The sequence below is a fragment of the Physella acuta genome, unplaced genomic scaffold, assembly GCF_028476545.2.
Source record: "Physella acuta isolate Inbredline_101_S28 unplaced genomic scaffold, ASM2847654v3 ptg000484l, whole genome shotgun sequence".
Taxonomy (NCBI): domain Eukaryota; kingdom Metazoa; phylum Mollusca; class Gastropoda; family Physidae; genus Physella; species Physella acuta.
Window position 1 is genome coordinate 314,370 of NW_026732003.1, and position 14,275 is coordinate 328,644.

General features: G+C 42.9%; 1 protein-coding gene across 2 annotated transcripts; it reads right to left on the reverse strand.

Moving 5' to 3' along the window:
• Window positions 1-376: 376 nt before the first annotated feature.
• LOC131944183 (uncharacterized) lies at window positions 377-9,335 on the reverse strand. Of its 2 annotated transcripts, none has more exons than XM_059304713.1 (2): window positions 8,997-9,335; window positions 377-898 (listed from the first exon to the last, which is right to left on the reverse strand). In XM_059304713.1, exons 1-2 carry the CDS (start codon window positions 9,316-9,318, stop codon window positions 834-836), a joined length of 387 nt encoding a protein of 128 aa, XP_059160696.1. In that variant the 5' UTR covers window positions 9,319-9,335; the 3' UTR covers window positions 377-833. The 2 variants fall into 2 exon arrangements, with proteins under 2 accessions (XP_059160696.1, XP_059160695.1); XM_059304712.1 differs by having other exon boundaries at window positions 8,842-9,335.
• Between the last annotated feature and the right edge of the window lie 4,940 nt (window positions 9,336-14,275).

A 14,275-nucleotide genomic window follows, 5' to 3' on the forward strand; every position in this document is an offset into this window, starting at 1 on the left:
TACAAATGTTTTCATAACGGCAGACAGTACCAATGTTGAGGTGGCACAAAGTTGGTCAGTACAAGGGAGTTATGACAAAGTTGGTCAGTACAAGTGAGTTATAACAAAGTTGGTCAGCACAAGGGAGTTATGACAAATCCTTTCAGTACAAAGGTTTAGTTTTCACGAATATGTTCAGTACAAAGATTTAGGTTTTCACGAATATGTTCAGTACAAAGGTTGACGTTTTCACGAATGTTTTCAGTGCAAGTGTTGAATTTTCACAAATATTTTCAGTACAAGTATTTATATTTCACAAAATGTAATCGCACAGCCAATAATGACAGGATACAACCTATTTTTTTAAAATACTTTAATTTCAAATTTTTCGTGTTAAATTAATACAAATTGTACAATCAATTAAAAATCATTAAAAGTGTATACAAAGTATACAACATGCTGTAACTAATTAGCCCTGAGGCAACAGAAAAACAGTTTGCATCCTAATGCTAATTTCACTATCCCTACATGCATTTAATTCGTAACTTGTATACAAATTTCATGACGACATAATCTAAAAATGTTTTTGTAAGTGCTACTTATTAATTACGTGGCTCAACGTGTGAGTATGTTATATGTGTGTGTCCGTTTGTCTGTGCGTTCGTGGGAGGTGGGGGCAGATTTACTGGCTTATCCCAAGTTATCGCTGCTATTTTTCCAATATCATGTTTTTTTTAAAGCTGGATAGATTCATGCATATACAATGGACATATTCAAAAAAAAAAAGAAAGATAAAATAAACCTAAAAAACGCAAGCATAGTTCTAATGTACGCACAACAGTAATGGCTCCATTTCACCTTTTCAACCATCTCACAGCAGTAAACTGTCTTGTCCGTTTGTTTGTGAGCCTAGGAAGATCTAGAGAAACACAACTAGTTTAGACCTTCTGGGAAAAACATTTTCAAATACAATTCAGCAAAGTAAACTAGTTATTATAACATGTGAACCTCCGCGTTTTAACAAATAGAAAACCTAGGACGATGTGGTGAATTTTTACGGTATTCAAAATAGAATTTTGTCTTGAGAGTATGAATTAAGTATCACAACAATTCATCAACAGACTTTACAATGTACGAGGGTTTTTCAACCGATAGTCGGTCAACCAGATTTTGGTGTCTCTATTTTGTCGGTAGACTAAATATTGTGACAGGACAAATATTAGTATACCCCAAACGTCATCGTAGAAAAAATGTCGTGGTAGACCAAATGTTGGTAGACAAAATGTCGTAGTAGACAAAATTTCATGTCAGGCCAAATGTCGATTTACTGAATGTCGGGTTAGACCAAAATGTCGCGGCAGGCATTTTTTAGATATTGCAGTATTTTGACAAGACCTGTTTCCACGTCTAGAATTATGTCACTGTTTATCTTTTGTCTAGTCTTTAAACACACTGTTGTTGGCTGACGAAGACCTTGGGCCGTAACGTCCATTATACCAGTAATTGTGTTTAATTTGTGAGTATACTAACACTACCTGTTTTATTACTATTTACATAAACCTCATTTCCAAATGCTTGTAGACCAAATGTTTACAGATCAAATGTATTTTGGTAGACAAAATGTTTGTTTGTAGACCAAATGTTTGTAGACCAAATATTTTAGGCAAAATTACATAGACAAAATGTCTGTAGACGGATTGACATGGAATTTTTTTCTTTTAAAGATAAAATTTACAATCTGATTGTGAATAAATTGTGTTTTATCAGTGTAAATTTTTAATCGTTGTCTTATCCGCTAGAAAAGGGAGAACATCACGTTAAAAAAATGTCTTAAGCCTGGGTGTAGTACTCGAGTCTTTCAGGTTAGTAATCGTGAGCTCTACTCCCATCAAGCCTGGGTGTAGTACTCGAGTCTCTCAGGTGAGTAATCATGAGCTCTACTCCCGCTCACGTCAATCCCAGGTGTGGTACTCGAGTCTCTCAGGTGAGTAATCGTAAGCTCTACTCACGTCAAGCCTGGGTGTGGTACTTGAGTCTCTCAGGTGAGTAATAGTGAGCTCTACTCACCGCTCACGTCAAGCCTGGGTGTGGTACTCGAGTCTCTCAGGTGAGTAATCGTGAGCTCTACTCCCGCTCACGTCAAACCCAGGTGTGGTACTCGAGTCTCTCAGGTGAGTAATCGTGAGCTCTACTCCCCCAACACGTCAAGCCTGGGTGTGGTACTCGAGTCTCTCAGGTGAGTAATCGTGAGCTCTACTCCCCGCTCACGTCAAGCCTGGGTGTGGTACTCGAGTCTCTCAGGTGAGTAATCGTGAGCTCTACTCACGTCAAGCCTGGGTGTGGTACTCGCGTCTCTCAGGTGAGTAATCGTGAGCTCTACTCACGTCAAGCCTGGGTGTGGTACTCGAGTCTCTCAGGTGAGTAATCGTGAGCTCTACTCACCGCTCACGTCAAACCTGGGTGTGGTACTCGAGTCTCTCAGGTGAGTAATCGTAAGCTCTACTCACGTCAAGCCTGGGTGTGGTACTCGAGTCTCTCAGGTGAGTAATCGTAAGCTCTACTCACGTCAAGCCTGGGTGTGGTACTCGAGTCTCTCAGGTGAGTAATCGTGAGCTCTACTCCCCCAACACGTCAAGCCTGGGTGTGGTACTCGAGTCTCTCAGGTGAGTAATCGTGAGCTCTACTCATCGCTCACGTCAAACCTGGGTGTGGTACTCGAGTCTCTCAGGTGAGTAATCGTGAGCTCTACTCCCCGCTCACGTCAAGTCTGGGTGTGGTACTCGAGTCTCTCAGGTGAGTAATCGTGAGCTATACTCACGTCAAGCCTGGGTGTGGTACTCGAGTCTCTCAGGTGAGTAATCGTGAGCTCTACTCCCCGCTCACGTCAAGTCTGGGTGTGGTACTCGAGTCTCTCAGGTGAGTAATCGTGAGCTCTACTCCCATCAAGCCTGGGTGTGGTACTCGAGTCTCTCAGGTGAGTAATCGTGAGCTCTACTCACGTCAAGCCTGGGTGTGGTACTCGAGTCTCTCAGGTGAGTAATCGTGAGCTATACTCACGTCAAGCCTGGGTGTGGTACTCGAGTCTCTCAGGTGAGTAATCGTGAGCTCTACTCCCGCTCACGTCAATCCCAGGTGTGGTACTCGAGTCTCTCAGGTGAGTAATCGTGAGCTCTACTCCCCGCTCACGTCAAGCCTGGGTGTGGTACTCGAGTCTCTCAGGTGAGTAATCGTGAGCTATACTCCCCTCTCACATCAAGCCTGGGTGTGGTACTCGAGTCTCTCAGGTGAGTAATCGTGAGCTATACTCACGTCAAGTCTGGGTGTGGTACTCGAGTCTCTCAGGTGAGTAATCGTGAGCTATACTCACGTCAAGCCTGGGTGTGGTACTCGAGTCTCTCAGGTGAGTAATCGTGAGCTCTACTCCCCGCTCACGTCAAGCCTGGGTGTGGTACTCGAGTCTCTCAGGTGAGTAATCGTGAGCTCTACTCACGTCAAGCCTGGGTGTGGTACTTGAGTCTCTCAGGTGAGTAATAGTGAGCTCTACTCACCGCTCACGTCAAGCCTGGGTGTGGTACTCGAGTCTCTCAGGTGAGTAATCGTGAGCTCTACTCCCCGCTCACGTCAAGCCTGGGTGTGGTACTCGAGTCACTCAGGTGAGTAATCGTGAGCTCTACTCCCCCAACACGTCAAGCCTGGGTGTGGTACTCGAGTCTCTCAGGTGAGTAATCGTGAGCTCTACTCCCCTCTCACATCAAGCCTGGGTGTGGTACTCGAGTCTCTCAGGTGAGTAATCGTGTGCTCTACTCACGTCAAGCCTGGGTGTGGTACTCGAGTCTCTCAGGTGAGTAATCGTGAGCTATACTCACGTCAAGCCTGGGTGTGGTACTCGAGTCTCTCAGGTGAGTAATCGTGAGCTATACTCACGTCAAGTCTGGGTGTGGTACTCGAGTCACTCAGGTGAGTAATCGTGAGCTCTACTCCCCGCTCACGTCAAGCCTGGGTGTGGTACTCGAGTCTCTCAGGTGAGTAATCGTGAGCTCTACTCACGTCAAGCCTGGGTGTGGTACTCGAGTCTCTCAGGTGAGTAATCGTGAGCTCTACTCACCGCTCACGTCAAGTCTGGGTGTGGTACTCGAGTCTCTCAGGTGAGTAATCGTGAGCTCTACTCCCCGCTCACGTCAAGCCTGGGTGTGGTACTCGAGTCTCTCAGAAAAGTAATCGTGAACTCTACTCACGCCAAGCCTGGGTGTGGTACTCGAGTCTCTCAGGTGAGTAATCGTGAGCTCTACTCACGTCAAGCCTGGGTGTGGTACTCGGGTCTCTCAGGTGAGTAATCGTGAGCTCTACTCACGCCAAGCCTGGGTGTGGTACTTGAGTCTCTCAGGTGAGTAATCGTGAGCTCTACTCCCGCTAACGTCAATCCCAGGTGTGGTACTCGAGTCTCTCAGGTGAGTAATCGTGAGCTATACTCCCCTCTCACATCAAGCCTGGGTGTGGTACTCGAGTCTCTCAGGTGAGTAATCGTGAGAACTACTCACGTCAAACCTGGGTGTGGTACTCGAGTCTCTCAGGTGAGTAATCGTGAGCTATACTCACGTCAAGCATGGGTGTGGTACTCGAGTCTCTCAGGTGAGTAATCGTGAGCTCTACTCCCCGCTCACGTCAAGCCTGGGTGTGGTACTCGAGTCTCTCAGGTGAGTAATCGTGAGCTCAACTCACGTCAAGCCTGGGTGTGGTACTCGAGTCTCTCAGGTGAGTAATCGTGAGCTCTACTCCCCGCTCACGTCAAGCCTGGGTGTGGTACTCGAGTCTCTCAGGTGAGTAATCGTGAGCTATACTCACGTCAAGCCTGGGTGTGGTACTCGAGTCTCTCAGGTGAGTAATCGTGAGCTATACTCACGTCAAGTCTGGGTGTGGTACTCGAGTCTCTCAGGTGAGTAATCGTGAGCTATACTCACGTCAAGCCTGGGTGTGGTACTCGAGTCTCTCAGGTGAGTAATCGTGAGCTCTACTCCCCGCTCACGTCAAGCCTGGGTGTGGTACTCGAGTCACTCAGGTGAGTAATCGTGAGCTCTACTCACGTCAAGCCTGGGTGTGGTACTTGAGTCTCTCAGGTGAGTAATCGTGAGAACTACTCACGTCAAACCTGGGTGTGGTACTCGAGTCTCTCAGGTGAGTAATCGTGAGCTCTACTCATGTCAAGCATGGGTGTGGTACTCGAGTCTCTCAGGTGAGTAATCGTGAGCTCTACTCCCCGCTCACGTCAAGCCTGGGTGTGGTACTCGAGTCTCTCAGGTGAGTAATCGTGAGCTCAACTCACGTCAAGCCTGGGTGTGGTACTCGAGTCTCTCAGGTGAGTAATCGTGAGCTCTACTCCCCGCTCACGTCAAGCCTGGGTGTGGTACTCGAGTCTCTCAGGTGAGTAATCGTGAGCTCAACTCACGTCAAGCCTGGGTGTGGTACTCGAGTCTCTCAGGTGAGTAATCGTGAGCTCTACTCCCCGCTCACGTCAAGCCTGGGTGTGGTACTCGAGTCTCTCAGGTGAGTAATCGTGAGCTCTACTCCCCGCTCACGTCAAGCCTGGGTGTGGTACTCGAGTCTCACAGGTGAGTAATCGTGAACTCTACTCACGTCAAGCCTGGGTGTGGTACTCGAGTCTCTCAGGTGAGTAATCGTGAACTCTACTCACGTCAAGCCTGGGTGTGGTACTCGAGTCTCTCAGGTGAGTAATCGTGAGCTCTACTCTCTACTCACGTCAAGCCTGGGTGTGGTACTCGAGTCTCTCAGGTGAGTAATCGTGAACTCTACTCACGTCAAGCCTGGGTGTGGTACTTGAGTCTCTCAGGTGAGTAATCGTGAACTCTACTCACGTCAAGCCTGGGTGTGGTACTCGAGTCTCTCAGGTGAGTAATCGTGAGCTCTACTCACGTCAAGCCTGGGTGTGGTACTCGAGTCTCTCAGGTGAGTAATCGTGAGCTATACTCACGTCAAGCCTGGGTGTGGTACTCGAGTCTCTCAGGTGAGTAATCGTGAGCTCTACTCCCCGCTCACGTCAAGTCTGGGTGTGGTACTCGAGTCTCTCAGGTGAGTAATCGTGAGCTCTACTCACGTCAAGCCTGAGTGTGGTACTCGAGTCTCTCAGGTGAGTAATCGTGAGCTCTACTCCCATCAAGCCTGGGTGTGGTACTCGAGTCTCTCAGGTGAGTAATCGTGAGCTCTACTCCCCCAACACGTCAAGCCTGGGTGTGGTACTCGAGTCTCTCAGGTGAGTAATAGTGAGCTCTACTCACGTCAAGCCTGGGTGTGGTACTTGAGTCTCTCAGGTGAGTAATAGTGAGCTCTACTCCCATCAAGCCTGGGTGTGGTACTCGAGTCTCTCAGGTGAGTAATCGTGAGCTCTACTCCCATCAAGCCTGGGTGTGGTACTCGAGTCTCTCAGGTGAGTAATCGTGAGCTCTACTCCCCCAACACGTCAAGCCTGGGTGTGGTACTCGAGTCTCTCAGGTGAGTAATAGTGAGCTCTACTCACGTCAAGCCTGGGTGTGGTACTTGAGTCTCTCAGGTGAGTAATAGTGAGCTCTACTCATCGCTCACGTCAAGCCTGGGTGTGGTACTCGAGTCTCTCAGGTGAGTAATCGTGAGCTCTACTCACGTCAAGCCTGGGTGTGGTACTTGAGTCTCTCAGGTGAGTAATAGTGAGCTCTACTCACCGCTCACGTCAAGCCTGGGTGTGGTACTCGAGTCTCTCAGGTGAGTAATCGTGAGCTCTACTCACCGCTCACGTCAAGCCTGGGTGTGGTACTCGAGTCTCTCAGGTGAGTAATCGTGAGCTCTACTCACGTCAAGCCTGGGTGTGGTACTCGAGTCTCTCAGGTGAGTAATCGTAAGCTCTACTCACGTCAAGCCTGGGTGTGGTACTTGAGTCTCTCAGGTGAGTAATAGTGAGCTCTACTCACCGCTCACGTCAAGCCTGGGTGTGGTACTCGAGTCTCTCAGGTGAGTAATCATGAGCTCTACTCCCCTCTCACATCAAGCCTGGGTGTGGTACTCGAGTCTCTCAGGTGAGTAATCGTGAGCCCTACTCACGTCAAGCCTGGGTGTGGTACTCGAGTCTCTCAGGTGAGTAATCGTGATCTCTACTCACGTCAAGCCTGAGTGTGGTTCTCGGGTCTCTCAGGTGAGTAATCGTGATCTCTACTCACGTCAAGCCTGAGTGTGGTACTCGGGTCTCTCAGGTGAGTAATCGTGAGCTCTACTCACGTCAAGCCTGGGTGTGGTACTCGGGTCTCTCAGGTGAGTAATCGTGAGCTCTACTCCCCGCTCACGTCAAGCCTGGGTGTGGTACTCGGGTCTCTCAGGTGAGTAATCGTGATCTCTACTCACGTCAAGCCTGAGTGTGGTACTCGGGTCTCTCAGGTGAGTAATCGTGAGCTCTACTCCCCGCTCACGTCAAGCCTGGGTGTGGTACTCGGGTCTCTCAGGTGAGTAATCGTGAGCTCTACTCACGTCAAGCCTGGGTGTAGTACTCGAGTCTCTCAGGTGAGTAATCGTGAGCTCTACTCCCCGCTCACGTCAACGATACCACCTATATCGGTGCTAGTTAAGTATGGTACATTCATTGAAAAATAATATAAATAATTTAATTTAGAAACAAACTTTTAAATAATATTAAATAACCATCCAATATTTCTGTAAAAAATATGGCTATTTCTACGATCATGGTGTATATAGTTTTTATTTACAAAATACAACGGTTATTGAAGCGCGCGCAAAAATGCAATGTGCTATCCTTTTCTGTTCAGTTTATATTTTCTAAAAAAGCATTAATTGAATCAACAAATAGCGAATACTGCTGTTATTAGCACTTTAAATACTTTCACTGTAATAATTCCAATGTTTGTAGGTTAACCCAGTACATTTCAAAATACTTCTCATTTACTACAGTAAGGTATTATATGATGAGTTATGGGACTGCGTGGTCAAGTTGTACAGAGCTCGACTGCTAACACGAAAGGTTCGAGTTCGGTTCCCGTATTGGATCAAACGGACGTCCCTGAGCTTACTCATGTCTAAAGAGTACCTGATAAATTAAGAAAGTAAAAACAAGTTGGGAATAGAACTGTATAGCATTCACTTGCCATCGTCGCAGATACAATTGAACTCTACTTGACCCATAGTGCAGCATTACATGGTTGTATGAAGTATTACATAGCACGAAATCTTTGACTAATGACTTTAGTGATATATCTTTTGCCTATCTAACAGCAATAGAGCTATTCACAATATCTATAATATAATGGTAGATATTAGCCAGCAAGCAGACGGAAAAACTAGTGTACACAACTCTTATAAATACATACATTCTTCTAGTGTACTCACGGCTGGTACATACCTTCTAGTGTACTCACGACTGATACATACCTTCTTCTAGTGTACACACGGCTGATACATACCTTCTAGTGTACACATGGCTGATACATACCTTCTAGTGTACACACGACTGATACATACCTTCTAGTGTACACACGGCTGATACATACCTTCTAGTGTACACATGGCTGATACATACCTTCTAGTGTACACACGACTGATACATACCTTCTAGTGTACACATGACTGATACATACCTTCTAGTGTACTCACGGCTGATACATACCTTCTAGTGTACACACGGCTGCTACATACCTTCTAGTGTACACATGACTGATACATACCTTTTAGTGTACACATGACTGATACATACCTTCTAGTGTACTCGCGGCTGATACATACCTTCTAGTGTTCACACGGTTGTTACGTACCTTCTTCTAGTGTACACACTACTGATACATACCTTCTAGTGTACACAAGACTGATACATACCTTTTTCTAGAAACTGTCTGATGATCGTTTGGGGAAGGACATAGTAATCACCCCAATCGACGTTGATGGATTCAAACTCCTCATATTCTCAGACTTTATCCTCTTTCTACTCCTCGTCGCCCCCCTCTTCCTCATCTTCTCATTCTTTTTCTTACCCGCATCACATTCTTGTCCTTCATTAACCTTATCATCTTTTTCCTTCTCTTCTATATTTTCTTCTTTCTTCTCCTTTAACTGTTCATTCTTCTCTCCAACCTCTTTCAGTTCTTCGAAGGTTTCCCCCACACTGTTCCCCTCAATCGCCAACATGCTTGCATGTCGCTTATCTTCTACCGTACGGGCTCTTCCTTCTTTTGCTCTTTCCATTGTCTCAGCTCGCAAACGCTGAACCCTCTCCACCGCTCGATCTGTTAACCTTTTAGTAGACTGATGAAATTTACTGAGTGCACAATTGTCAGTGTTAAGCACCGTGGACATCGCACGCTGGTTGCCTTCAATCGCCAGCATCGCCCTGGGGTTAAAGTTAAAATAATTATTTCATGTGTTAAATACTTTTAAACAATATTAGGTATAAAGGACATCCATACATTTTTAAATGTCTTTTTCTCAATGATTAGTTACGTAACTTTTTCACTGTTACGTGAGGTTATTTAGGTGGATGATTTAATGTTAAACTGTCACATAACTACTAGAGCTGAGCTAATTTACACACGCAAAAATTTCTAAACTTTCAGTCATCTGGCGAAGAATATACCGATTAGCGACATGCGTACACATTTACATACATACATACAACCACCGCGACACGCATCGATGCATACATTCAACAATGTGACGCGGATTGTCTACAACGAAAATGTGTAGGCACGGAGAGATTGTGTGTGTGAGTAGTCTCCCCTTGACAGTGGTGTGCTAGCGGCACAAAGTGTGTGAACGAGGCAGTGTGTGAAAATTATGGTGTGGCGTCAACATCCTGTACCTAATCGTCAGTTTTTCTTCTTGTCGTGTGTTCTTGTGATTGGTGAAAATTATACCTCAATGATACAGATTCTCGCAGAGGCGTAGCGACCCTTCCCGGCGCCCGGGGGCAAACTTTCAATTTGCACCCCCCTCAAACTTTCAACTTGTTTTTCCAACCCATTTTGGCGCCCCCTAAGGTCGGCGCCCGGGGACATATGTCGCCCCCGCCCCCCCCCCCTCGCTACGCCTCTGGATTCTCGTTGTGGATTGTATTTATTTATAATTGTACCACCTATCCCAAACGAGCCAAAAATATAAAAGAAGTCGAGTGTAACATGTAACAATCACAAACACAGACATACATACTTACATACATATAAATTTACAGACACGGGAGTTTTATAATATAGGGTATTAAAACAGTATGTATATTACCTAAAGGAAAATTCTTAAATAGGGTAGCATCAAAGATGTTGTGCTATTAAGGGAAGATGTTAACTCAATCACGCTGACCAACACTAGCTACTTACGTTTTCTTGCTATGTGTGTCAGTTGCGTTGTTTAAGGCGGAGTTGGGAATATTGGCAGCACTTCCATGGTTATTACTTGCATTGGGCATAAGTGCACTGGGCAAAACTCCACTGGGCAAAAGTCCACTGGGAAAAAGTCCACTGGGCAAAACTCCACTGGGCATATTTCCACTAGGCAAAAGTCCACTGGGCACAAATCCACTGGGCAAAAGTCCACAGGGCATACGTCCACTGGGCATAAGTCCACAGGGCATAAGTTCACTGGGCACAACACCATTGGCCACATTGTTCACAACACAGTTAAAGTAACTGTTCTTTATGTTCTTATTGGTGTCCGGGACTCCACCCACGTGACTGTTCCCACCCCCGCTGTACTGACCCAAGTTGTTAACGACGCAGTTCTCGAACGTGCTGCTGACCAATCCTGCGGCCCCATCATTTGGTGAGTAGCTTTCATGGGGAACAGCTGGGTTTTCAAACATTTCGGGGAAATTGTATCCGGCGGGGGTGTTGTCCACTGTACGGCACACAGAATTCTGTGCTGGCGTAGGGGTTGCTGATACCGCGCTACGAAGTTCCATGTAAGAAGCGGACGAAAACTGGTATACAACGGCTAAATCTAGATATCAAAGTATATGTATTTATATAAACATAAATATATGTATGTGTAGTCCTATGTGTGCATATATGTATACATATATAATTATATATATATATATATATATATATATATATATATATATATATATATATATATATATATATATATATATATATATATATATATATATATATATATATATATATTGTGTTTACAAAATCGAGCTTTATTTCAGATGGTTTGTCCATAAGAAAGTCACAATGTAAATAGTAAACCAATTTTCAAACATACAATTTTTCAAAACGATTCATTTTGATATCTTTGAAAGCTTACATTTTATTTTTTTTATTTTAAAAGTCAAAGGTATATGCTCAATTACACTCTCGAATGGAATAATGTTTACAGTTTTTACAAGCTTTTATTTAACTCACTTCCTCTGTCTGTCGTCATTCTGTCTAGGGTGAATATCAGTATAACAGATCATGTAAGTAAATATATGTACAACAGATCGTGTAAACGAATATCTGTTTAAAAGATCATGTAAGTGAATATCTGTATAACAGATCATGTAAGTGAATATCTGTATACAGATATAACAGATCATGTAAGTGTAGGTCTGTATAACAGATCAGCAGTAGCCACGCTTCAGGCCTGCATTATGCATACATCAAGCTTTCCTGGCACCCATTTCTGAAGGCTGATCAATCAAATGTTCTAGGTATTTTTACTACTTTATTGCACATAATTCTAATTACAAATCATGTTTTACAAATTATTGCTTACTTTATGCACATTTTAAAAAATACTACTGTGTTTTGTATATGTCCATTAAACATAACCACTATTCACTGCACACAACTTTTTTTATTGTTCAACGGTGTAATAAACTATAGTTTACAAGTCCGCCATAGTGGTTTCGGAATAAATGCTGGCGATTTATTGTCGTTTTTAATAGTCTACTTCAAAGACGAAATAATTGTTAACACTAATGTTTCCTCCATATAGCTTGATAATAAAATCGAAAGAGGATTTTTAACAGTTGTTCAAATTTATTTTGCTAAAACTTTTAACGGAAATTGCATGTCATATAATGGTTTAAACAGTTGGTCTTTACACATTTACACTACAAAAAAACAAAACAAAACAACAAACAAAAGAATATTTATTAATTACCTTTAAAAAAAGCCTTGTTGATAGATCTAATCTATGTCACGTCATCATTTTGTACGTAGGTTTAAAAAAGTGCATTGCGCATTTTCGGTGCGCTTTTCTCCTATACTATTCTACTCTTAATTATTACACAGCTAGGTACATTTAATCTAATATATAAAGCTCAGTTCTGTATGTAATGCATATGTTTGTCGTTGGAATTGGATGAATTTAAGTGTTAGAAAATTATCGTGCGCATTTGTCTAAATTTATGAGCTAAAAAATTACTATTGAAAGTGTTGGGAAATAATTTTCATTTTTCAAATTATAGTAATAATTGTCGGCATGTTCATTAAACACAAGTTTTAAAAAAAATATCATCTTTTACAAAAATTCTAATTATGTCTTTATTTAGTCCTATAGCACTTACTTCCCTTTGATAAATTAGGAAAACAAAATTACTTCCCTTTATAAAACCATTGCATTTTGTGGAAAATAATTTACTTTTTAATTACTTTGTTTTGGTGTTGGGAAAAAAATAATAATTACATAATCAGCGGGGATTGATCAAGTGCAAATGTTGTAGGTATTTTACGGATAAGCTTGGAGTATTAAAATTGTTCATTAAATTGAAACAGGCGCGTTCGTTTAAGTGAGTGCAAAAGACTATGAATAAGTTGGGGTACTATAGTCGTTCATTAAGCTAAAACAGGTGATTCCGCCCCGGGCGTTTATGTTCGCGTTAGTGTTTTCTTTGTGTTTAGGTGGGTTTGCGTTAGTGGTTGCGTTTTGATTTGGTTCGTTTTTGTTCTTTCTTTTTCGTTTTTGTTTGTGTTTTTTTTCTTTGGGTTTGTATGTGTGTTTTTGGTTGGTTTTGCGTTTGTATTTGGTTTGTTTTCGTTTGCTTTTTCGTTGTTTTTTTTTGTTGGTACTGGTGTTTGTGGTTGGGTTTGTTGTTAGGTTTTTGTTTTCGTTTGCTTTTTTGTTTGTTTTTTCTTTGTGTTTGTATTGGTGTTTGTGGTTGTGGTTGGGTTTGTTGTTAGGTTTTTGTTTTCGTTTGTATTTGTAATTGTGTTAGCGTTATTTTGCGTTTTACTGTTTTGGTTGGTTGTGGTTTGGGTGGGCAATGCCGGGTTTATGATGATTACTAAACACACAGGCAATGGTCTTTAACAGAAAGGTTTTTTCACAGAAGCCAGAGCAGGGCCTGGCCGGGACGGCTAGTTTTAAATATTTATTGGATACTTAAGTATGTACATTGAAGAGCAATACACACAAAATAAACCGTGAGTGAACTCCCCTAAACTTTCTCGAATATTCTTATATAACACTACGGGGGATGGCACCTCGGGAAATAGACACTATTTTTAAACCATTTTTAATCACTTAAACTTTATTAAAATAGAATAGAATCGCGTAAAAAAAAAAGAATTGCGCACCATGTCAACGCCAAACAATATGTGTATAATAGTGCGAAATATGATTCGTACTTTATAAATTTATTTTTTGAGAAATCTGAAATAGCGTAAATTACTACTTCCAGTCAACGCAAATTACTCAAAATTTGACGGAAAGCAGGGAATTAGATCTTTTACTTAGGAAAGTAGAAAAAGTTCCACTTCCGGTTATCGGAAATTGATACAGATCTACAAATTCGATGTTATACATATATATGAAATTTTATCAACCTAGCTGTAACTGTACTCAGGTTATCGTATTTACGCACACACACACGCACACACGCACAGACATACGACAAGATTGCAAAACTATGTTTTTCCGACTCAGGGAGGTGTAAATCGTCGAGATTTTTTTTTTTGCACGATTGCAATACTTTCTCTGTACTGCGTATACGAGAAAATAAAAATAACTACAAAACAGTTTCTTTACAAAAATGCTGGGATTACAAACAACATGGTCTTTCTCTATTTATCTTTCTGACTTAATTGATATATGGAAAGATTTTGTGATGAGAGGTGAATTTATCTTCGCACCCATTGGTTTGGTTATCGTGGTGGAGAAGAGCTTAGTTTCTTCCAGGCATCTCTTCGGGGGGGGGGCGGAAATTTTTTTTATCGCCCCCCACCCCCCCGAACGAAATGAAATTTATATAATTTGTATAGAAAATATATACTTTTAACAGTGTCCGCCCCCCCCCCCCCCCACCGAAGAAAGTTTAGCGCCTCCCGCCTCC

What these genes read in the sequence shown, in the direction of transcription:
- LOC131944183 (XM_059304712.1), bottom strand. Translation starts at nt 9,318, where the DNA reads ATGTCCACGGTGCTTAACACTGACAATTGTGCACTCAGTAAATTTCAT.